A 25,462-nucleotide genomic window follows, 5' to 3' on the forward strand; every position below is an offset into this window, starting at 1 on the left:
TTTTAAACGGAGAAGTTTTTGCTCAGTAAGACATTATGTCAGGCATGGTTGCAGGGTGATACGAATTGACATATTCCATTGCTTCATCTAATTGTTCTTGGCTTAACTGAAGTCCTCTAAATCGATGATCTAGCAAATTTGTTAAATAATGTGCAGGCGTCATTGTCATTTGGAAACGCTGCAGAACACAATTAAGATCAGACTCCAAAAAATTGTTTTGTTGAAGTTTAAAATGGTTTATTATTTCGATCCAAATTTCTGTGGCCTCGCCAATTGTACAGCAATCTCGTTGAATTTTGTCTAAAGCGACTGAAATTACTTTTAGTTTTTCCAAATAATCCATTGCTTTAATTTTTAAATCCATATCATTAACTTTGGATGAAATATCCGAGCTAATTGCTACTCGATTATCAGTGCAAACTTTAGACAAAATATGGCAGTTACTAATATATGATTCCAGACAATCGGCCAAGGTATTCCATCGAACATCTTATGACATCACTAAAGCTTTTCCACCTGCTTCTTTATACTTAGCAGCGGCAAAATGTGTGTTTCGAAAGTATTTCATAATTTTTTTAATGTGTCCTTTGATTCCTGGAATTTCAATGTCGTGCGCAAGAAGATTTAAAATATGTGCGAAGCATCCATAAGTAATAATGTCAGGCATGCCAAGTTCTTCACACATTGCCAATTGTTCTCTCATTTTACGCATGTTTGCTGCATTATCGGTCACAAAGCTTCTAACTCTGCAACCATGTTTTTGACAATTTTTGATTGAAGTTACTGCCAAATTTAGCAAGCACTCCGCGGTATGGCTATTATCTTCGGTATCAATAGTATCGCATAAATGCACAGTTCGTCAATGATATCTGTCACTGATATACATACTATAGAATCATTGTGAATGTTACTCCATCCATCCTAAACCATACAAACACTCTTTCCATTTAAACAGTCTTTTATTTTTACCAACTCTGAGTCAAATACTTCATTTAGTAGTTCATTTGCGATTTGACGTCTTAAAGGCGATTTATAGCCAGGATGCAACAAGTTTATTAATTTTATAAACTCTGGGTGTTCCACATGTCTGAAGGCCGAGTTTGTGGCGTAAATAAATTTAGCTATCTGTATGTCAAATTTTTTCTTGTTTGCAATTGATGTTCTCACAATAAATGGTTCCATATCCATTGATCTCAATTTGGACTGTGTTAGCATGGATATTGTAGATCTTGATGTTGATGGTAAAGTATGTGTGACTGTATCGCTGTCGCTATAAAGAAAATATTCAAAACTGTCAGTCAACAAAAAAGTCAAAAGTTACGCGAAAATTACTGTATAGGTAGTCAATGTTCAATGCTTTAATGATACCAAATAGAAAATAGAATATGTTATATATACTATATATTATTATGTACTAACTTATGCGAAATGGGGACCGGGAACGGATGCTGCTGCTATCAGAAGCGTTATCTTCATCAACATTAACTATTGTGGAGTTACACTTCGTCACATGTATCCTCATTCTAGCGACCAATCCTACCATAATTGTATCGCATTTTTTACATCTTGCTTTGACAGATCTGTTATGTTCTTTAATTTCAATGAAATTAGTGAAATTACACCATATTGGATCTTTCTTCCTTCCCGTCATTATGTATTTGTTAAGAATGTGATCGAGAGTGTAAGTAAAATATTGAAAATAATCAAATAGTACTTTAAATTATAGTACAACTGAAAACCTAATCTAACAACAATAACAATACTGCATTTGCATTATCGCCACTTACCTACTTCGTGTTGAGTTGCAGAATGTAGTATGTACTTATGTACTCTATGTCGACTGGTAACTAATAAACTGGTAACTAATAAATTCAAGAACAAAACCAAACAGTAAAAACGATACGGTAGACTCCAAATTGAAATTCCGAACTAACCAAAAAATATGTGTGAATTTGCCCACATTTTGCACGTTCACGCCTGCATTTGTTTCGAAGCGGTAAATAGCGTTGTCAATTTTGGCAACGTTATTTACAGTTTAACGCTAGCGAAAAATTTAAATATTTACACAGATCAAAGCTATTAAGTGTTTTTTGCTTGTTTAAAACATGCTTTTTTTGTTTAAAACATGTTTTTTTTATTTTACTTAAAACACAAATAAAACAAAAAACATTGTTCTAAACAAAAAAACAATGTTTTTTGTTTAAAATAAAAAAAACAAGTTTCTTGCCAACCCTGCTAATGACATATGTCATTAATATCGTAAAACATCGCTAGCGTAATCTTCTGTCGAGAGTAGGAAACGTACGTTTTCTGTTTCTATGTGTTGTATACATGTGCGTTGATGACGATGATAAAGACGTTTCTTAATTGAAAATTTTCAGATTTCGATTTTGCGTTATGATATTTCCGTTTATAGATCATGCAGCACAAAAATAAAGATACTTTCTTTATATAATTCAAACTCGCTCTATCGATTAAGCCTAGTAAGAATTCGATCTGTTCAGCCGTTATTGAAATCCGGTAATCTGAGTTACTCTCAACTGTCTGACTCGCGTATATGTAGATACACGGAATGCCTCGCTAATGCTTCGCATGAACTTGGCACGAGCTACTACCGTGTCTCTTGATTATTAGCAATTAATTATACAATTAAAAAGAATCATAGAAAACATAATTAGTTTACACTATTAGCTTTTCTTTTGACATTCAAGTATGTACGAGTTTTTGATTTTTTATATGCAGTGACATCACTATAGTTATTCAATAACATTTTGATATAAAGCAAAACATGCATAACTTGTATAACTTGTAAATTATACAAAGATAAAAATATTATATACTTTTTGTAAGAATGTCACATACTTTTGTAATATATCACGTACATAATTATACAACTTACATAAAAGATTAAAAGTTAAAACCAAAAAAACAATAATTGCATTTCTTTAATCAAAAATAACACATACCAATATTTTATATTTTTCTAAAATTAAAATTTGGCGTCAAATTTCTTGCAAATAAGACATGCATTCCATAAAATTTGTGGCTTAAGCGATAATCTTTTCTGATTTTAATTATTGCAACGTCGATATATGCATTTTATTAAGTTTTTGCTTTACAAGTATGCTTTGGATATCTTTGGATTCTACTCTTTTTCTTTTTTCATTATTTTTTAAAATATTTTTCTGATAAATAATAACAAATTAATATATTCGAAAATTTTTTCTTTTTTTATAACACATTAAAATATTTTATTTTCCTGTCTTTGCTAAAAAAATGAAATAAGATAATATCAAATAGTATTTATCCCCGTTATTTTAATAGTAAAATAGAAAGAGATTTAATAGTAAAATATAATATTTTACTCTCTTTCACTCTTTTCCTTCTGTTTATTTCCTTCTTATTTTATTTGTTTATGACACTAAACGACTATTTCAGCTATAATATTATTTTAAATTTCTTTGTAATCATTTTTATGAAACTTTTTACATTATGATATAAACTTTATCTTATAAAAATATGAAAAAATTCAAAGTTCACAAATTTAAATATTATATTTAAATAGATAGCATTTTTGTAAAGTTTTTCAAATTCATACACATTCTACATTTTAATTATGTCAACTATATATATACTATGATATTGCAATATATAGTGTTTTTGCTTTATTCCGTGAACATCTAAGAATGATGAAGGTCTATGAATTCATAATTTATAAGAAAGAATGAGAGTGGGAAAAAATCGACATTGGCTGGATTCTCTCAAGGAGAAAATATAGTCTATCGCAATTGTAACAATTTATCATCAAGAATATATATAAAATAAATTATTCGTCTATCGCAAATCTACAAGTAGAGTATATAAAATTAAAGACATAATATATAATTCTTGTTTTTTAAAGTTTTTAATTGTTATTTTTTAAAGTTTTTAATCTATAATTATATAATAAATATAATACGTATTAAATCTATGTCTTACATTTAATGAACGTTAATTATAATAGTTACTTGTAATCGTTATCTTGCATCTTATAAGTGAACAAAAAATCTTATTTCTTTTACAAATCGCGTAATTCAGTATTAAATGACTAAAGTAAAATGACTAAAGACGCAGTTTGTAAAAGAAATAAGATTTAATAGAGCATATAATTAATCAGCTGGGATAATTGACTAGTGGCAACTGCGGTATAATTTTCAGCACGGATTACGCAGGAGCTCAGTAAATTCACAAGCACGGAGTACGCGCAATCCATTCTCGTAAAATAACAAACGCAGATAGAATAGAACAGAACATCATACTACTACTCGATCGAAAGAAATTAAATCGAATGTGTGAAACATCGTCAACAGGTATCCAATATCATTTTCGGCTATGTTTTTTTTATCATTATTTTAAAACAAAACCAGTATCAATTTTCGAATTATTTTTTGCCGAACCTGCAAATATACTGATGAAAAAGATTTTAGTTCGATAATTAAACTTGTTGACAAATTTTGAAATTTTTAATCGAAAAATTGGCGCATTTTAACATACTTTGTCACTTACATTCAATTTCCATTGATGGGGTAAAATATATATTTCAAATTTTTTATTATTTCTTTTCCACACATTTTTATTTGTATACAACATATCAAGAAGTTTTTTTTATAATTTGAATACTACAATAATACGGTATTTAATCTTGAAATTTAGAAAAAAGAATCTAAACAACAATATGATTTATAAATCAAACGATAGAGTATTTTCAAAATCTCTACTTATAAATATTTCTAAATTTAATTTTTATATTGTTCTATATTATATCTTTTTATATACTTGTTTCGTTTAAATAAGAATAGCTATGTATATCAAATCATTTTTATTCCCACGACACATTTTACACACATTTTCTTTTATTTTTATTATTTTTATTTACTTTAATATAATTAACTTATTTTGAACATTTATACATGAATGTGTATGAATGATGATGTATTTTAATCGTGTTAATGTTTGTTCGTTTATGAATGAGACTATATTCACGCGTGTATTATATTAATTTATGATATTTTTGTTTTCTCTATAAACTATCGTTACACTCCGCACAAATTCTAATATGGCATGTGATACTTAAATTGCAAGCATATTGTATATTATATGTGTAGTAGTGCGTAGAAATATGTTTTCCTCGTTGAATGAATATGTACAGGTAAGATAGAAAATCGTTTTGCCGCATTTTTCATAAAATAGTGTGTAATATTATATAATGCGATCATAATCTCTGCAACAATTCCAATTAATAACGTAAAAATATATCCTGATTAATTACGTAAAAACGAGCAAATATAAACTAACAATAAGAATTGTTATTAAGTATTGTATTATATATTCAATTTTAATAGATATTATATAATTTTATGTATTATTAACTTTACGTATGACAAATTATAATATGCATCATTTTCCAAGAAATTTGAAGAGAAGAATTTAATAAAATAATCAAAATGTATTATATTAAATCACACATATATACACAAAATACTACTTTCTCTTGTTTTTTTTCTTCTTGATATTGCTAAAGATAAACAATTTTGAATCCGTTCAAAAATGCTTAAGCAGTTATATATACAAATAGCACTATTTTTGTGATGCACATAATATATATTGCGCAAAAAATTTCATTGATATAAGTCCATTAAATAAAAAATAGATTGAAATTAAAATTGAAAATTCTCTCTCTCGCTATCTATTTCCTCAATAAGAAAAAAAATTCAATTGTGTATATAAAATACACAGAAATGTCTTAACATATGAATTTAAATAACATTTAAATAGGATATATGTATATACATATACAGGGTGTCCCATTTTAAATAACGACCTCAAATATCTCCCGAATAATACGTTTTACAGAAAAATGTTTCAGACAAAAGTTGTATGGTTTCAAGGGGGCCATAAGACGGTACCATTGGTTTGACCTTGAAAAGTCATTTGAAGGTCACGTGAAGGTCACTTCAATTTTTTTAAATAGAACACCCTATATATTTTTATTTTTATATATTTTACATTCTTGTAGCTCATCTCGAGAGCTTTCCAAAACACTATAATTAAGTTAGTTTTCATTAAGTACTTTCCGAGTTATGAGGCTTGAAATAATTTCTTAATTTTACATAAACCATAAAATATCTTGTAAAATATTCATTTTTCGATTATCTTACCTTAATACTTTTATGTACAAAATAATGAGAGGAATCAATTGGTGTAAAGAAAACACATAGTTGTTTTTAAGAAAAAATATGGAATTGTTAATTGCAAATTACATATTTTTTCTTAAAAACAACTGTGTTTTCTTTACACCAATTGATTCCTCTCATTATTTTGTACATAAAAGTATTAAGGTAAGATAATCGAAAAATGAATATTTTACAAGATATTTTACGGTTTATGTAAAATTAAGAAATTATTTCAAGCCTCATAACTCAAAAAGTACTTAACGAAAAGATACTTAATTATAGTGTTTTGGAAAGCTCTCGAGATAAGCTATAAGAATGTGCAAAAATATATAGGGTGTTCCATTTAAAAAAATTGAAGTGACCTTCACGTGACCTTCAAATGAAGGCTCTTCAAGATCAAACCAATGGTACCATCTTATGGCCCCCTCGAAACCATACAACTTTTGTCTGAAACATTTTTCTGTAAAACGTATTATTCGGGAGATATTTGAGGTCGTTATTTAAAATGGGACACCCTGTATGCTCATAAAATTATGTTAAAGCAGTTCTGTTGCTGAATGTCTTATTGCTAAATAAAATATAGTTTTTCTTGTTATTCTTGCTATAAAGAATATCAAGAATATCTTTTGCATTAACTGTACTCAACTTTAGTAAGTCCCTATGTAATAAATATGAATAAAACAGAATTTATTTTGATATAAATTTGTTGGCTTATTCAAATTTATTTCGTTTGAAAAGTAATGTTCAAACGTTACATTAATAACATAATTTAATCAAATCAACATAATAAATATAACTTTATTTGTACTAAATTAAATCTGTGTGATGCTAATGATAATATAATTTTTTATATTATAATTATAAGAAACACAACTTTAATTTATATATTTATGTTTTCGAATAAATCTAAGAAATGATAACTATTAATCATTCGAAACAAATAGGATTAGATGATAAAAATCCTGCAAGGCATTAAAAAATTTTGTAAAACTTTTATAAATTTTTACAAACTTGTTAGTTCAGTTCACAATCTTTTTACTTGATTTCAATATTTCTTATGCTTCTTATGCTTCTATGTTCTTTTAGGTAAGTGAGGAAAAAATAATATTAATAATTCAAAACTAAATATTTGTTTTTACGTCATCACTGATTATTTCCGACCTGTCAGTTCTGATTTTAGGAAAACCTTGTAACGATTATTTGCAGATGCAACTTTTTTTTCTTTCGAATCGAAATGCAATTGAACAAAAAATGTTAAAAAGGGAATGGGTACATTTTGCAGAAATAATACAGTTTTACGTCTCATAACATCATTTATCAATGTCTTACCTCTTTGAGTAATTTGGTCAGCGCGAAAAGAATAGAAAATAAAAGTGTATATAATAAGAAAGGTGCGTAATGAGCACAAAAACGTAATGCAGTTTATATATCTTCAACTGACGCATACTATTAATTACACAACATAGAAAATTTCAATTTTGCATTTTCTGAATATATTTAAGTTTGATTGATACTGTATCATCAATGTCAGTAAAATTTTCCGCTTTTTTTTTATCATCACATCCTTGAAATAATGCAAACAAGTGGCAATTATAACCGCTGAAACATCATCATCGCTATTCATTGTGAAAATTGAAACTCTTCAAATTTAATCTTTTAACATTTAATATACATTGACATACATAGTACTACAAAATAAATATCAATGAAAAAAATATAAATTATGTAATTCGTGGCTTTTAATTTCACTAAAAAAAAATAGCATGCAATGGCATTTCATGTTATTTATAAGTTTGTGACAAAAATTATTTACGTACTTACTATTAAAATTATTTATGATTATATTTTATGTTTATATTTTTTTTAAATTGATATTACATTAAAAAACTTTGTTCATTTCAATCAATTTTAAAATTAATTTCAGATGCCTTGGTTAAAATTACAATTTCAAAGTCCTATATATAAATGTACATATTCAAATATGATATATATTGCAACATCTGTACATATTGCAAAATTTTTCTACATAGTCTTTTTGGTAAAAGTAATTATCCCAGATATTCGTGATCTCTTTATTGGCTTCGAGAAAGTTTACTGCTAAGATTATAGATTAAATAAGAATTTCTCGTGCCTCGAATGTATTTATTGCAGTCTTATTTATTAATTTTCTCAGTAAAAAATAATCACAATATATGTATATTCTCAAGGATAATTCGCTCGATATTAAAAATCACTTATATAAGTGCAAATGCATTCTTAAAATTTCATAAAAATCACCTGACACAACGATCTTATATAATCTTTTTTAGAATTTTTTTAATGACAAAGTAGTCGTATAAGTAATATGTATATATCTATATTTGTGTATGTTTGTGTATATTTGTATATGTATATTTATAATATATTATATTGGTACTAATCGATATGCAAAAAACATTAGTGCTCGGTAGATATGCGTCAGATTATAAAATTACAATCATTTGAATACAAATAATCGATCTATCGTCAATTTTCTTTTTTCTTTTTGATTCTTATTTGCGCAGAGATTTCTGTAGCCTTTGCGTGAAAATTATGTGTTACGATATACGGTGATTTTAAGGGGGGAAAGTCATGTAAACGTACGTTTCTTTAAGATTTTTTTATAAAGAAATGGAAAAGTTTATTGAATTAACATAAAGCATATCTCAAAATATACGATGTAAAGTATATCGACAAATTTTTTTAGACTAAAATATTTCAAAATGGCGGCGCCACAGCTGCTGGAAGTCGGCACCTCAGATTTGCGCCGTGCAGCCTACAAGTCTCAAATCTCAACTAAAATCAAAAAATCAAATTTTTATCGTTAAAATACATTAATACGCTTTGCATGACGGAGAGAAAAAAAAAATTAAAAATTCAGGACCATTTTGAAAAAAAAATCACTTATTTTTGTATAAACAATCGGTAAAAAACAATATTTATTTTTTTTTTTTTAAACAAACTCGAACGTCATGCAATGGCCAGTAAGTTAAAGAATATTTCTGGAAAGTTTCATCTAAATCGGTTGAAAATTCGCTGAGCTACATTGCACGGCGCGCAAAATTTTACGTTTTGAGAAAAACGCCTTTAAAGTTTTCGATACAGAAAAGTAGTGTTTAAGAGGACTTACGGCTTTCAACGCTTAGTCTGCGATACCAGGGCCGTACAATATGCCTTCCTCTTCTGCAAACGCATCTATTTGAGCCGCTGCCTCCTGTTTTTCGCTGTTCTGGCCGCTTTTGACCTGCTTTGGGTACGACGGTCCTGTCTTTGTACTCGGTATGCAGTGTGCTGGCGTGACACTTATACACGGTGAGTCATTTTAATCTATAATCCCAATTATCTCGTTGGCAAAGCATGACAGAGAAAAAATTTTCCCACAAAAGTTGTTTGTTTCTTTGGGGGCCATAAAATGGCACCATTGGTTTGACCTTGAAGAGTCATTTGAAGGTCACGTGAAGGTCACTTCAATTTTTTTAAATGGAACACCCTATATATTTTTGCACATTCTTGTAGCTTATCTCGAGAACTTTCCAAAACACTATAATTAAGTACCTTTTCGTTAAGTACTTTTTGAGTTATGAGGCTTGAAATAATTTCTTAATTTTACATAAACCGTAAAATATCTTGTAAAATATTCATTTTTCGTTTATCTTACCTTAATACTTTTATGTACAAAATAATGAGAGGAATCAATTGGTGTGAAGAAAACACATAGTTGTTTTGAAGAAGAAATATGGAATTGTTAATTGCAAATTACATATTTTTTCTTCAAAACAACTATGTGTTTTCTTTACACCAGTTGATTATTTTGCCAGCTCATTATTTTGTACGTAAAAGTATTAAGGTAAGATAATCGAAAAATGAATATTTTACAAGATATTTTACGGTTTATGTAAAATTAAGAAATTATTTCAAGCCTCATAACTCAAAAAGTACTTAATGAAAAAATACTTAATTATAGTGTTTTGGAAAGCTCTCGAGATAAGCTACAAGAATATGTAATGAGAAAATGTAGGTTCCATTTAAGAAATTGAAGGTGACCTTCACGTGACTTTCAAATGACTCTTCAAGGTCAAACCAATGGTGCCATCTTATGGCCCCCAAAGAAACAAACAACTTTTGTGGGAAAATTTTTTCTCTGTCATGCTTTGCCAACGAGATAATTGGGATTATAGATTAAAATGACTCACCGTGTATACACTACAGAGACATTTATACTTCGAATTCGGATTTAAAAATTGAGGAGCATATTCTCCAAGTGTTAAACTAATTTTTTAAGTAAAAAAAAAAAATGTCAAAAAATTTCAAATTACATGACTTTCCCCCCTTAAAATAATGTAACAATATACATTTCGCGCGTAGTTGTACAACAATACAAGCATTATAAATATTATATTCCAAAGTGAATTTGAGTGGGTTCCTATATGTTTTACCACGTAGTAAAGTGCACTTTCTCTTTTTTTTTACTACACTTTGTCTATTTTTACTACACTTTGTCTATTTTTCTATCGTGACCACAAATTTTGCAATATACGATAAATTTCAGCTATGGATGAATCAAAGTCTGAGATTAAATCCTTCTACAAAAACAAGACCATCTTCATTACTGGTGCTTCTGGTTTCATGGGCAAGGTCCTTATAGAAAAGTTGCTATACAGCTGTTCAGATCTCGACAAAATCTATATCTTAATAAGAGCCAAGAAGGATCGCAGTTGCGACAATCGACTTGAAGATATATTCAAATTACCTGTAAGATATTGTGTGAATTATATTATTTTATCCTTTATTACTCTCTCCCTCTCTCTCTCTCTCTCTCTCTCTCTCTCTCTCTCTCTCTCTCTCTCTCTCTCTCTCTCTCTCTCTCTCTTATTTTGATAATTTTTCTATAGCTTATTTCATATATATATACATATATATATGTATGTATGTGTATGTATATATATATACATATATATATATATAATAATGTTCTATATAATTTTTTAAATTTAATAGTACTTCAAAATATTATATAAAATTTTTTTTTAAATTTCAAAAGATTGACGATATTATTATATTATTGGACATATGATGTGAATCAAACATACAAATGAAAATATCACAAAAATTTATTATTAAATTTTGAATATAAATAGATTTAATATTAAATAAGGTTATTCAAACTAAGATGTTTTCAAACAATGAATGGTAATACAGGGTGATTCTAAATAACTTTATGCTTTTGCAAAAACAAAATCTTGACCGAATTCTGAGACGATTTTTCCTTTGGCAAAATTTCGTTTGAAGCTTAGTTTTTGAATTATTAAAGGAAGTAGTTAACGTATGACGGGTCGAATACAAGAGGCAGGCAAGGGTGGCGCGATTCACCGTCAGACGCTGGTGCTTACGCGGGGCGCCTGCTGCGATCAGCTGGTCGCTATACACATACAGACACATGCGAACACATACATTCTCTCTCTGTCTGTCTGTCTGTCTGTCTGTCTGTCTGTCTGTCTGTCTGTCTGTCTGTCTGTCTGTCTGTCTGTCTGTCTGTCTCTCTCTCTCTCTCTCTCTCTCTCTCTCTCTCTCTCTCTCTCTCTCTCTCTCTCTCTCATTCGCTCACTCGCCTGTATTTTTTTTTTTTTTTTACGAGAGAGGGGAAAATGCATTTTATGCATACCCACCGATCGATCCAGTGAGTTATGTGGGACTCGAGTACCAAGTCGAATTACCAACTCGGTACTCCCTACCCACTAAAAACCCCTCTCTTTTCACGAATTTCCTTTGACACACTGTCCCTCTGACTTCCCGAGATCTGTTTTCACATAACGTCAAAAAATAGTTATTGTTATCTTGTTCGATGACTTTTGATGTATTGCTGTAATTGCTTGAAGGAGAAATGAATTTTCCGATAGATCGTACGTTCTCAAATTTAACGTAGATATCACGTTGCAAAAGACAAGAAATCCACACTAAATTATTAACTGAAAGTTTTTCTTCTTTCATGAACTGTATTCTTTTATAAACTTTAACGTAATCACATTTATTTACTCACTCGATGAGACAAGAAATTTACTAATGACTCTATCACTAATCATTATTAATCACTGTCGAATAATAACTGTTGGCGATTAAAAATCACTCGATGAAAGAAACACGCGCGGACACGTTACTACACGACGCGACAATGCGACGATAATTACTCGGCGACTGCAAGCAGTTTTTGTCATGGTAGGTTGCGGTAGGTTAAGGTACTACTGGCGCTATCGAACGCGATCATGTGTTCGATTGAAGAATGCGGTAAACATAATAAACATTTAACATATTAATATTATTATTATCATGAATGTGTGTGATATCCATACATCGTATGATATCTATTTAAAAATTAATTAGATTAAATAAGTGTTTTTAAAATATTTATTACTTTTATCTTAAATAAATATTTAATATTAATATTTTATATGATAATAGTAAAAGTAATAAATATTTTAAAAACACTTATTTAATCTAATTAATTTTTAAATAGATATCATACGATGTATGGATATCACACACATTCATGATAATAATAATATTAATATGTTAAATGTTTATTATGTTTACCGCATTCTTCAATCGAACACATGATCGCGTTCGATAGCGCCAGTAGTACCTTAACCTACCGCAACCTACCATGACAAAAAACTGCTTGCAGTCGCCGAGTAATTATCGTCGCATTGTCGCGTCGTCGCGTCGTGTAGTAACGTGTCCGCGCGTGTTTCTTTCATCGAGTGATTTTTAATCGCCAACAGTTATTATTCGACAGTGATTAATAGTGATTAGTGATAGAGTCATTAGTAAATTTCTCGTCTCATCGAGTGAGTAAATAAATGTGATTACGTTAAAGTTTATAAAAGAATACAGTTCATGAAAGAAGAAAAACTTTCAGTTAATAATTTAGTGTGGATTTCTTGTCTTTTGCAACGTGATATCTACGTTAAATTTGAGAACGTACGATCTATCGGAAAATTCATTTCTCCTTCAAGCAATTACAGCAATACATCAAAAGTCATCGAACAAGGTAATAATAACTATTTTTTGACGTTATGTGAAAACAGATCTCGGGAAGTCAGAGGGACAGTGTGTCAAAGGAAATTCGTGAAAAGAGAGGGGTTTTTAGTGGGTAGGGAGTACCGAGTTGGTAATTCGACTTGGTACTCGAGTCCCACATAACTCACTGGATCGACCGATGGGTATGCATAAAATGCATTTTCCCCTCTCTCGTAAAAAAAAAAAAAAAAAATACAGGCGAGTGAGCGAATGAGAGAGAGAGAGAAAGAGACAGACAGACAGACAGACAGAGAGAGAATGTATGTGTTCGCATGTGTCTGTATGTGTATAGCGACCAGCTGATCGCAGCAGGCGCCCCGCGTAAGCATCAGCGTCTGACGGTGAATCGCGCCACCCTTGCTTGCCTCTTGTATTCGACCCGTCATACGTTAACTACTTCCTTTAATAACACAGGCCCACAAAAAAAAAAAGTGTCTGACCTCGGCATGCAAAGCATGTTTTCTTACGTATTTTTTTGCGCTGAATCTAAATCTGAAGTCAAAATGGGGGGTTCTCCGGGCCGATTTTGAGTAAATAGCTGTTTAAAGTAAAAAAATTCTGAAAATTAGTTTTAAACACCTAATCTATCATTTTTAAATAAACAATGTACCAAGACCATTTGAGTCTTATTACCCAGAAGACAAAAGGCCCACAGAGCGAGCATTTTGACCCAATAACTCAAAAAACCATAAACCCCAGCCAGGTCAGAGGCCTCAGTTCAAATCTAAACAGGCTATATAACACAATCATCATCAGATCTTACATAGAATGAGAGCCTCAGTTTAAATTTGAGCTGACTATAATTACATAACTCCTAAGCCCCAGGCACACCGGAAGCCTGAGCTAAGTGTCAAGCACGGATCCAGGGGGAAAGGGGGGCAATGAGGGTGATCGCCCCCCCCCAAGGCTCCTGGATGTATCATGAAAATGAAACTTTTTGTGTTAGTTGAGACCTTTTTTTTTAGCTTGAAGACCCTTTTCATACCAATAACATATGATACGCCCCCTCCCACCCAAGGCAGGTGTCTGGATCCATCCTTGCTAAGTGTGCTATAAGCACATAACCTCCAAACCTCTGACAGGTGGAAAGTCTATGCTCTTAAAAATATTGTATTCAATTTTTTGCTCTTTTACGTACTTTTTTGTCCTCAAAAGATCTACGTAAGGGATTTCTTTTACGTTTGTCCTTATTTTGAGTCGTGTCTCTTTTTAATGTCCAGCAGAAGTCCGCCATCATGTTGATATCCCATCGTCCTTGATAACGTCTCTCCATCTCTTTAATATATATTAATCTTTAATATATATTAAAGAGATGGAGAGACGTTATCAAGGACGATGGGATATCAACATGATGGCGGACTTCTGCTGGACATTAAAAAGAGACACGACTCACAATAAGGACAAACGTAAAAGAAATCCCTTACGTAGATCTTTTGAGGACAAAAAAGTACGTAAAAGAGCAAAAAATTGAATACAATATTTTTAAGAGCATAGACTTTCCACCTGTCAGAGGTTTGGAGGTTATGTGATTATAGCACACTTAGCAAGGATGGATCCAGACACCTGCCTTGGGTGGGAGGGGGCGTATCATATGTTATTGGTATGAAAAGGGTCTTCAAGCTAAAAAAAAAGGTCTCAACTAACACAAAAAGTTTCATTTTCATGATACATCCAGGAGCCTTGGGGGGGGGCGATCACCCTCATTGCCCCCCTTTCCCCCTGGATCCGTGCTTGACACTTAGCTCAGGCTTCCGGTGTGCCTGGGGCTTAGGAGTTATGTAATTATAGTCAGCTCAAATTTAAACTGAGGCTCTCATTCTATGTAAGATCTGATGATGATTGTGTTATATAGCCTGTTTAGATTTGAACTGAGGCCTCTGACCTGGCTGGGGTTTATGGTTTTTTGAGTTATTGGATCAAAATGCTCGCTCTGTGGGCCTTTTGTCTTCTGGGTAATAAGACTCAAATGGTCTTGGTACATTGTTTATTTAAAAATGATAGATTAGGTGTTTAAAACTAATTTTCAGAATTTTTTTACTTTAAACAGCTATTTACTCAAAATCGGCCCGGAGAACCCTCCATTTTGACTTCAGATTTGGATTCAGCGCAAAAAAATACGTAAGAAAACATGCTTTGTATGCCGAGGTCAGACACTTTTTTTTTGTGGGCCTGTGTAATTCAAAAACTAAGCTTCAAACGAAATTTTGCCAAAGGAAAAATCGTCTTAGAATTCGGTCAAGATTATGTTTTTGCAAAAGCATAAAGTTATTTAGAATCACCCTGTATATGCAGGAGATTATCAAATAGAACTAATATTTTTATACAGTTGTTTCAAAGAATACGAATTGAGAAGCCTCAAGTTTTGAAGAAAGTGATACCATTTAATGGTGACATATGTTCGGGCAACTTGGGCCTTACTGACAAAGAACGTGAGCAACTAATAAATGAGGTAAACATAGTATTTCATTGCGCCGCGCATCTGCAAATGAATGCGAAATTGAAAGATGCCGTCGAAATGAACATGGTACGTAACAACAGATGATTAGCTTCCATAAAGAAATTTAAATCTAATCAATTTAAGTCAATTATCAATTTAGTCAATTTGAACAACTGAATTTATTTACTTTCTATAACGTTATTAATTAATATTTGCATTGTATATGAAGTGTTTGATTACAGTCTAATTATTTTTAAACGTTGTTTGCTCTCACGACAGATTTTTATATAATAGTAGGTATACTAGGAGAGTTCTAACTCAGGTCCTCTCAGAGGGGGTGAGGGGGATTTCGGAGGCGCGGGGGAATGACGTCACGCGGGACGGAGGGGATTTCGGCGACGCGGGGGGCTGCGGGGCGGGGGACGCTTGTTTCGGCGCGTGTTGGATGTTTTATCGCAAGTATAAGCAATATTATATTACATACCCAGTTTATAAACAATATAAACAGCGGTATTCCTTTGAAGAGGATTAGATTTTGGGGCTGACTACCGCGTCGGGACATGTTTTCGCAAACAAAATAGCTCTCGCGGTACACCCCCCCCCCCTCACCCCCTCACCCCCAATATAAGTAATTCTAGATTTTTTTTCCGTTCGACGTATCCTTACAAAATAGCTCTCGCGGTACCCCCCCCCACACCCCCACTCCCCTCACCCCCAATATAAGTAATTCTAGATTTTTTCCGTTCGATGTATTCTTATCTCTCGCATTGAATTACGCGTCGCGCGAATTTATAAACAATATAAACAAATGGCGCCCCCCAGAATCATCTTCCATATTTTTTTCTCGGAAGGAATGCAACGCATATCAGCGCCGATGTTCGGCTGCTTTGTGCTCTCGCGGTACACCCCCTCACTCCCAATATAAGTAATTCTAGATTTTTTTCCGTTCAACGTATTCTTATCTCTCGCATTGAATTACGCGTCGTGCGAATTTATAAACAATATAAACAGCGGTATTCCTTTGAAGAGGGTTGGGCGGGTGGGAATACGTGCGAAGAAATTACTCATATAATCATGATTTAGACTTAAAACTCTTTATTCTTCTTTTTATACATATTTTTCTTACGTACTATGTGGACTAAAAACTAAAGCTACCAGCTCGCAATCGACGAGTTGATGCTTGTTGAAAGCGTCACTCGAGCGTATTATATTCGATACTTCTTTCGGATTTATTACAGTGGACGCGATATTGGAGAATTGCGTAAACTTGACATCAACTGTTTCGATAATTTTATCCAATCGAGCAAAAGTTACATCTATGCATTGATCGAGATCAAACATACGATGTAACGTCGATTCGATCATCATCATGCATACGTTTGAAGATTCGAGACTTATGAGTTTGACGTCGTTAATCGTACGAACTCTCACTGTTAGCGGTTCAACGCTTATGAAATTGTGGTCATCTTTAGAGTCGTCCCGAAGGAAATTTTGAATATTGCGACGTTGCTCGTAGAGTCCCTTCCACGTTCCGAGAGATAATATCAGTTCCTTTCCCCGATGATCTCCTACGACAATCTCCACGTAACTCGGTGGACCCACGTTGATACCAATTTCGAGGAATTTGAATTCCGTAGCTGTCAATGCGTATCGTCTACCTAGTATACGAACCGCACAACGCTCCAACGAAATGTTACGGGAGAAATTAAAATTAAATAATAGTAATAATACAATTTGTAAAAAAATAGAAAAATAGAAAAAATGTTAAACGAAACTCGTCACATTTGTTCTCAAACGATGGAGTTTTATCATGACTCGGCACGTAATTATTCACGCGTCTTCCGATGCCGCCGCTGCTGCTGCTGCTGCTTCTTTCGACGTAGTACATTTCTCTGGGTTATGAAAAGTGAACCACGAGCAGTTAACGCGACACTGATCGTACAGGAATTAACCGAGTATACGTGACGCTCATCTTCCAAAAGTATAATGTGGTGGGGGATCAATGCTTCTAACGCTCTGAAATTTAGGAGAAGGGGGAGATGGCGCTCGGACAAAAAAATTCTTAGAAACGCAAGGAAAGGATTAGGGTGAAGGAATAAGAGATAAAACATATTAATGTTTACATATTTTATTTTTCTTGCAATTCTTTCTGGCGTTGCGACCACCAGTTAAATATTTTGAATACATTTTGTAATGTGCAATTCTTAACATGTTTTCCACATCGCATACTATTGGTAATATCTAATTTATTTAGAAAATCAATATCTTCGTAATCTGCATCCAAGGTTTCAATAATATAGCCGTTTCCCGCATCGTCTAGTATATCGGTCAGCCATTTTCGCTTTTCAAGTCCTTTAACGTACACGACAGACGATTCTTCTTCTTCTTCTTCGTATATCGTACCAACGACAGCTGTTGTAATTACACGCTGAGCCAAGCCATACGGAATGTTTCCGTCTTCCCATTGTAATCCATGATGATTTCTAATCACCCATGAGACTTGACATCGCTCAGATTTTGTAAGCACGCTCCACGGTACGGGACTTGCGAAAAAATAATGCGAGAGAACATATTCCTTTCTTAGGACTGCCGCTTCCTTCACGAAGAATAGTTTGCCGATGGTAAATCCTTGCAAATCCACAAACGTTGGTACGGACATGACGAGATCTCTCGTCGAGAAAAATGACGAAACTCTAAAACCATCTCGCAACACTTTGATTTATATTCTGCTCCTCTTCCCCTCTCTCTTGTGTCGATATTGTCGCGAACACTTAGGTGATTTTGCGTACAACGTTGGTCAACGGATTGTGTTGGATCACGCGATCGTGTATGATGAGACAGTACGCAGTGGTATTCGTCGGCACGTTCTCCTTACACTCGAATTCTAATCTCACATCCACGGTTGCGCTCTTGACCGATTCGTCGAGAACAATCGATAATCACGAATGGACCGTTACGTAGAAACATCGAGACGGTGAGACTCGGCTCGAGATACTCATATCCGTAATAATTCTTGCAGAAGCGCGTGTACGTGTCGTACAGAATGGATCATCTGTTTTTATCGAAATCCAAATTCATATCGTCGTATGGATAACATTCTGAGTCCAGATAGAGTTTCACGTTGATCAATTTGCAGTCGTCGAATCGACTCGTATCCTCAGACATAACATTCTTCCGGCCTGTTTGCAGAGCGAAGACAACGTAGCGTGGTTTCTCCAGCTGAGTCGCGGTCTTAATGGCCCACGAATGCTTGGTTGTACGCTGCAATAGCGGATACTCGTACAAATCCCACGAGCGAAAACCCATGCTGAGATATCGTCCGCTTTCCAGAGCACGCAGCATTGACAGTTTTTCGATCTCGCTCAACAGCACGTGTGGCATTCGCCATTGTATCTTGAATATGTTGATCATAGGCTCCAGCGTCGAATCTCCAAGCAGACAATTGTTGTTATTGCGCGATCGTATTAAGATCAATTCGTGACGAGCGTTAATCACCACGCGTTTGTAATCCTCGCAAAATCCCAATAACATGTAGAGCGGTACGCAAAAATTGAAGTGTCCATTCGCATTGGTCGACGCATCCCAGCCGGCGTTCCTCATAATCACGCTTCTATCGGATGATACCGTTACATAATTTTTGAGCGTAGTAATTATTCCTACGTTTCTATTGCGATCAATCTCAACGTCATCGAGTTCGTATCGAATCTCATCGAACATGAATGCGACGCAGTTATTTCCCAGTACCACATCAGCTCCTCCGTCAGCTGGTGGTCTGTTTTTCGTTAGTTCTCCATCGATGTATAGGAAACTCTCATACGGCAACGTATACAGATCCTGTTGTTGTATGGGTATTCTTATCTCGTCACTGTATCCGAACGTTGTATTGGCGAGCAGGTTGTACGTGTGTGAGTCTTGATCTTGACGATACGATCGTCGAAGATTGGTTCGTCACCGATGTTGAGGATGTCGGTCATCGTTCAGCTGTTTCGCACCGCGAATCCCAAAGATTGTAAAAACGCAACGTTCGATGCGCTGAGTTTCTTTTTCTTGGATGATTGGATATTAGCGAACGTCGACGTTGTTGTTGTCGCTGGCCTCGTAAAGATTGCGTTATCTCTCACGTCTTTCGATCCGTTCAACACGAGCATCTCATACGTCGCATACGTATGTTATCGCCGTAGCCGTCGTACGTGCAACCTTACAGTGATCTCTTCTCCTCGAAAATCGAGCAAGTCGTCCGTTCTGGTCGACAACGCGTAACGTTAAATCCGTAATGCTCCGCGCGATGATCGGCAGGTAAATGATCTGCGCCGGCGTTTCCGATATCTTATATCCCGGTACCCGCGGTGAAAATTCATGTATCGTATGAACGAGTTTGCCGTTGTTGTACGCGCCCGCGGTCACGTTACACTTTACGCGGATAATATTCACGTTGATAATGATAATCGGCATGTTCGATTCGTACCATTTTCGCGGCTCGAGAATACGATTCGAGAATCCTAGCAGCGATCCAATGTTGTTGGGCTTGCTAAAGTTTATTCTGTATGCGCATTTGATCTCGCTCCTCATCGTATTGTAATTAGCGCGGAGCACTATCGGATATTCTCCATCTTCATAGTCACCGTCGTCAATGTGTTTCTTATCGCGATGTTTCCGTGAAATTGCATGTTTCAAAAATTCATGTATATCTCGCAACTCATACGATCCCTCGGGAATCGTAATTTCCGCGTTGTCTTTGCCAAAGTAAAATTTATTATTCGAGGAATTCACATTCGGTATCGTGTAATAAGTCTCAAAATCCGTTAGACCGAGCTCGTATGCATCGTCGCCCAAATCTACGGCGGGAAAGAAGTTTGCCGCGAGAACGCTACTCTTCCAAGTCAACGTGAATGTCATAGACATGTCGGCAAAACTGTTTAACAAATACTGAGTTAAATAGCGCAATATCTGTCTTTAAATTCGCACGCATCGACCGTTCGAAGAAACTGCAAGTACAATTGTCCGCAGATGCTCTGATCGTAAGTTTGAACAGGTGTGTAATTGTATTGTATCTTCGTTACGTTTCGTCCGAAATATCGCATCAATTCATTCGGTGGTCGAAGATTGCCGAAACTGTCGAAATATACAACACGATTCCCCCTCTTTGTGTACGCTACCCAATGAGTACCTGGTCCTTCGACGTTATCCAAATTTACGATGCCGCTCTCGTTTTGATATATACCACCGATCGGTAAAGAGTTGCGCATGAAAACACCTCTAAAATATGGAATGCGCATACGTTTTGCCAGTTGTAGCAATTGTATGTTGGTAGTTGCGCCCTGCGGTATTTTTAGCGTCTCTTTGACGTTTTTTTTTTTTCTCGTTGAGGCTCCTCGTCCGTATTTGTAAGGAGCGAGATATAATCCGCGACCTTCCATGGCGTGATTGTGATGTAGCATCTCTTGCAACTGACGTTGCGCGGCTTTTCCGTCGTTCACCGCCTTCGCTATACCCGCCGCTCCACCGATCAGGAATCCGTGCTCACCCAACATTGGTAGAATCGGCAACACGCCGCCGCGTTTCGGTACCAGAAGTATGCGTTTCTTCGCCGTATTTTCTTTGTCTTCGTCCTCTTCAGACTCATACTGAGCTTCGTCTTGGCTTTCATCGCTGCCCAGACAGCTGTGGCGGCGGCTCTCTCACCGAGAGTCGAATCTCTTGCACCGATGCGATTTCGCGCTTTCTCGGCGAGTATCCTATCCGCCGCGTGTCTCTCGGTGAGATCGTTGATCCGAGAGTATGCTATATCGTGTTCACAACACGCCGCGTCCAATGGATTGATACCTCGATCGTCTCTGGCTAATCGCTTCTGCAACCACGTGCCTGGACCGCAAAACTGATAGCTGGGAATATGGAATTCGATCGGAAGCGCGTTTATCGCACGATTCAAGAGACCGCCGCCTCTTACAATTCTCGCTGACATTCGTCGCAATCTTTTATTAACGGTGGCGGACCGTCGATGTGTGTTCGCTGCCACGGCTGATTGTAATGTCGCATGCACGAACGATATTGTTGAACCTCCGAATCAGCCTTTATATATTCTGGAAGCTTGTCCCACAATCATTCCACGTAATTACCAAAATTTTGCAGTAAAACAATCTTTGGGATATACTGCAGTTGTTCAGCGGTAAGCCAGAGAATGTCTCTTTTATCCGACAGAAGGAGAAACATTTATGATACTGAGCGGTTTCGAGTCGAGACACCTCTATAAATAGGTCTCCCCCCCTCGTGATCATTCGCAAAATTGATTCGAAAGAGAAAACATGTGGTTCGTACGACAACCTTTGACGATACGCGTGACGAATTGCGATGACAGATTACGATCAATGGGGGATAACGCGGAGATGCGCAGACACGGTACGATGCTACCGACTACTATACGCGCGATCGTTTGCGGCCCCTCGAATTGTGGTAAAATCAACGTTCTGATAAGTCTACTGGAAAGTCCGCACGGTGTACGTTTCAAGAACGTGTACATGTACTCAAAGTCGCTGCAACAGCCGAAATATCGATATCTGGAGAATTTGTTGACGCCGATCGACGAAATCGGCTACTTTACGTTCTCCAATAACAGTGACGTCATTCCACCGAGCGAGGCACGTCCAAACTCGATTTTCGTCTTCGATGACGTGGCGTGCGACAAGCAAGATACGATAAGAGAGTACTTCTCAATGGGTCGTCACTCGAACGTCGACTGCTTCTATCTCTGTCAGAATACCGTACGCGAGAATACCAAAACATCTTATACGCGATAACGCGAACCTGCTGATCTTGTTTAAACAGGACAGTACCAACTTGAAACACGTGTACAACGATCACGTGAATACCGACATGTCGTACGAAAATTTCAGTGAATTATGTCGTATTTGTTGGCAGCAAAAGTATGGATTCCTAGTGATAGATAAGGACAGCTCGCTTACGAACGGGCGATACAGAAAAGGATTTAACGTGTTCGCGATACCGCAAAACGATTAGTCGCTGCCGACATTCCGTCGAGAGGAATGAAACGCTCGACACTCTGTCGACATGGCTGCAAGCGATAATATTCGCGAGCGTGAAAAGATTGCGAGAGAGATTGAGAAAACGAGCGAATCGATCCGCAAGAAACATCGCGCTTTGAAGACCGGTAAGATCGACGACGATGTCGCGGTCAAGACCCATTTTGGGCCTATTATCGAGCCACTACAAAAGATCGCCGACAACTCTAGCTCAATCGCGGTGAAAAACGATCCGGAGAGTAACGCTGACGCGAAGATTAAAACGTTACCCATCAAGCGATACAAGGAGGAAGAGGAGGAGGATGCGACACCGAAAAAGAGGAAACGATTGAAGACGAATCGTTTATCGACGCCGCGTACATCCAATCTATCGGATACTTTACTGGATGAACCGCCGATAACCTCTACACCTCAGCGACAACGAGAATCGTACAACCCACGATACCCGAATCACTCGCAATCGAAAATGTTTTCGAAACCACGGGCAACCCGCTCGAAACATCTGTTCAAAACATGTCACAAACGGAAGGTCAAGAAGTGTTACGAGAGCACTTGGGACCACTGGGACGAAAGTACATGAGCGCTCTCCTTAGTGGCGACGAAAAAAACGAGATCGATCACATGTACGGTGTCTATTTCAACGAGAATGAAATGCGTCTCGTAACAAACGATTCGACATTGATAAAGATGACTCAATAATCATAGACAAAGTGAGGTACACCCCAGGATTATACGAGTTAATCTTCAAGAGAATTCCCGATGACGTCATATACACTGAGGACGATATGCAAAAATATAAGAGCATATTAATGGCGACGAGTGCGCATAAACGCAAATATGATGCGCAAGGTCGATTAAATAGCAACAAGGGATACAAGTATAAACAAATAATCGCACCGTTGATATCGATCGAATCGAAAAAGAATAAATCCGGAACGGGAGTATTCATGTCTCGCGCCATGACGCTAACCGACAATAAGATCGATTACGTGCACTGGGACGACCCCAACGAGCTAGTGGATCGCCTACGATTGCTCGACGCTTCGCGCTGAGCTGACCACAACGCTCACGACAACGAGATCCTGTCGATCGTAGAGGAACTTCGCGAAGTCGGCCTTATTATAAATTAAACGGTGTCTCGACAAAACTAATCAGTCGATCGATGTCACTCGCATCGAAAAAAAATGCCTATCAACAAATTTGGATTATTCGAACGGAGATGCGATCGACACAGGCGATCATTGGGGTAAATTGGTGACGAGTTACTTGCGTCAAAACGCTCTGTATCGCGTCGCTACGGACTATGACGCGAGGTCGCGCAAGATTCGCCGTGTAGCGCAACCTGAAGCTGATACCGATGCAGTCAACAAACTGTACGTGGAACAATGCGTTAAAACGTTGAAGAATCAACAGAATGAATCAGACGAGAAGCTGACTGCGTTCGAGAAGGATGTGCGAGTTTTGCAGTCTGCGATAAACGAGCTTCGGCATGCGATTAACACTAATTCAGAAACGGCTATCAACCTGTAATGAGCTGTAGTGAACGGCTTAGGAGCGGCTATTGTACAATTATTGAACATCTACAAAGGCTTATCGAACATCTACGAAGGGTTATCGAACGGCTACAAACAATTATCGAACGACTATAAACGGTTATCGAACGGCTATCAAACTACAATGAGTGGCAGTGATCGAAGAGAAAACGGCCGCGAACGAGGCTACGAACAATTCAAGAACAGCTGCGAACGAGATTACGAACACCTCAGGAACGGTTGCGAACAAGGTTATGAACACGTCAGAAACGGCTACATACGAGGCGGCATACAACTCTGGAACGGCTACGAACGGGTCAGAAACGATTGCCAACGAGGCTACGAACGGGTCAGAAACGACTGTGAACGAGGTTACGGACTACTTAGAAGCGACTACCAACAGGGTCAATCACGGCAACAAACGGGTCAAGAACGGCAGTGAACGGCTCAGAAACGACTATCAAACGTGTAAGGAACGACTATCGAACGTCAACGAACGGCTACGAACGGGCCAGGAACGTCTATCGAACGACTATCGAACATCAACGAACGGCTACGAACGGGCCGGGAACGTCTATCGAACGCCAACAAACGGCTACGAACGAGCCAGGAACGTCTATCGAACGGTTATCGAACGACTATCGAACGGCAACAAATGATAAAACGTACGGTGATACTCGGGGCACATATCATTTGATCGACGAATCGAAACAACGATGGATCGGCGATCGGGAATAACCGAGGAAGCGAAGAAACAACATAGTTTAGAGAAACGGCAGTTGGTGAACGAACTGCACGCTCCGGCGAGAAAAAATTTTCCCCGAAGACACGTCATAGTGCGGGGATACGATGACCTGTGGCAAGCTGACATCGTCGAGATGCGTTCGTACTCTCGTTTCAACAGAGGTTACCACTACATACTCACTGTCATCGATGTGTTGAGCAAGCACGCATGGGCCGTACCACTCAAGAGTAAAGGCGGAAGCGAGACAGCTGACGCTATCGCCGAGATAATTCGAGATAGCAAGAGGTGTCCGAAAAACATACAGACCGATAAAGGGAAGGAATTTTATAACGCCGACGTGCAACGGCTCATGCGAAAACATAACATCAATCACTATTCTACATATTCGGTATTGAAGGCATCGATCG

The 25,462-nt window shown here is 36.2% G+C and overlaps 1 protein-coding gene and 1 long non-coding RNA gene across 2 annotated transcripts in view; one reads left to right on the forward strand and one right to left on the reverse strand.

Annotated features, from left to right (window-relative positions):
• Positions 1-940: 940 nt before the first annotated feature.
• Positions 941-2,533, reverse strand: LOC145968487 (uncharacterized). Its single transcript, XR_014437745.1, has 3 exons — positions 1,788-2,533; positions 1,420-1,640; positions 941-1,270 (listed from the first exon to the last, which is right to left on the reverse strand). It is a non-coding gene; the product is annotated as an uncharacterized LOC145968487 (long non-coding RNA).
• Positions 2,534-4,194: 1,661 nt separating this feature from the next.
• Positions 4,195-25,462, forward strand: part of LOC145968031 (putative fatty acyl-CoA reductase CG5065) — a 42,263-nt gene continuing 20,995 nt past the window's right edge. The window contains exons 1-3 of the mRNA XM_083093218.1: positions 4,195-4,349; positions 10,780-10,982; positions 15,631-15,828. Of these exons, the coding sequence (XP_082949344.1) occupies positions 4,328-4,349; positions 10,780-10,982; positions 15,631-15,828 (423 nt within the window). The 5' untranslated portion in view covers positions 4,195-4,327. The remainder of the gene's footprint in view (positions 4,350-10,779; positions 10,983-15,630; positions 15,829-25,462) is intronic.

This window comes from Camponotus vicinus, unplaced genomic scaffold (genome assembly GCF_025532165.1).
Source record: "Camponotus vicinus isolate PSW18456_S1 unplaced genomic scaffold, iyCamVici1.0 SCAF_3, whole genome shotgun sequence".
Taxonomy (NCBI): Eukaryota; Metazoa; Arthropoda; class Insecta; order Hymenoptera; family Formicidae; genus Camponotus; species Camponotus vicinus.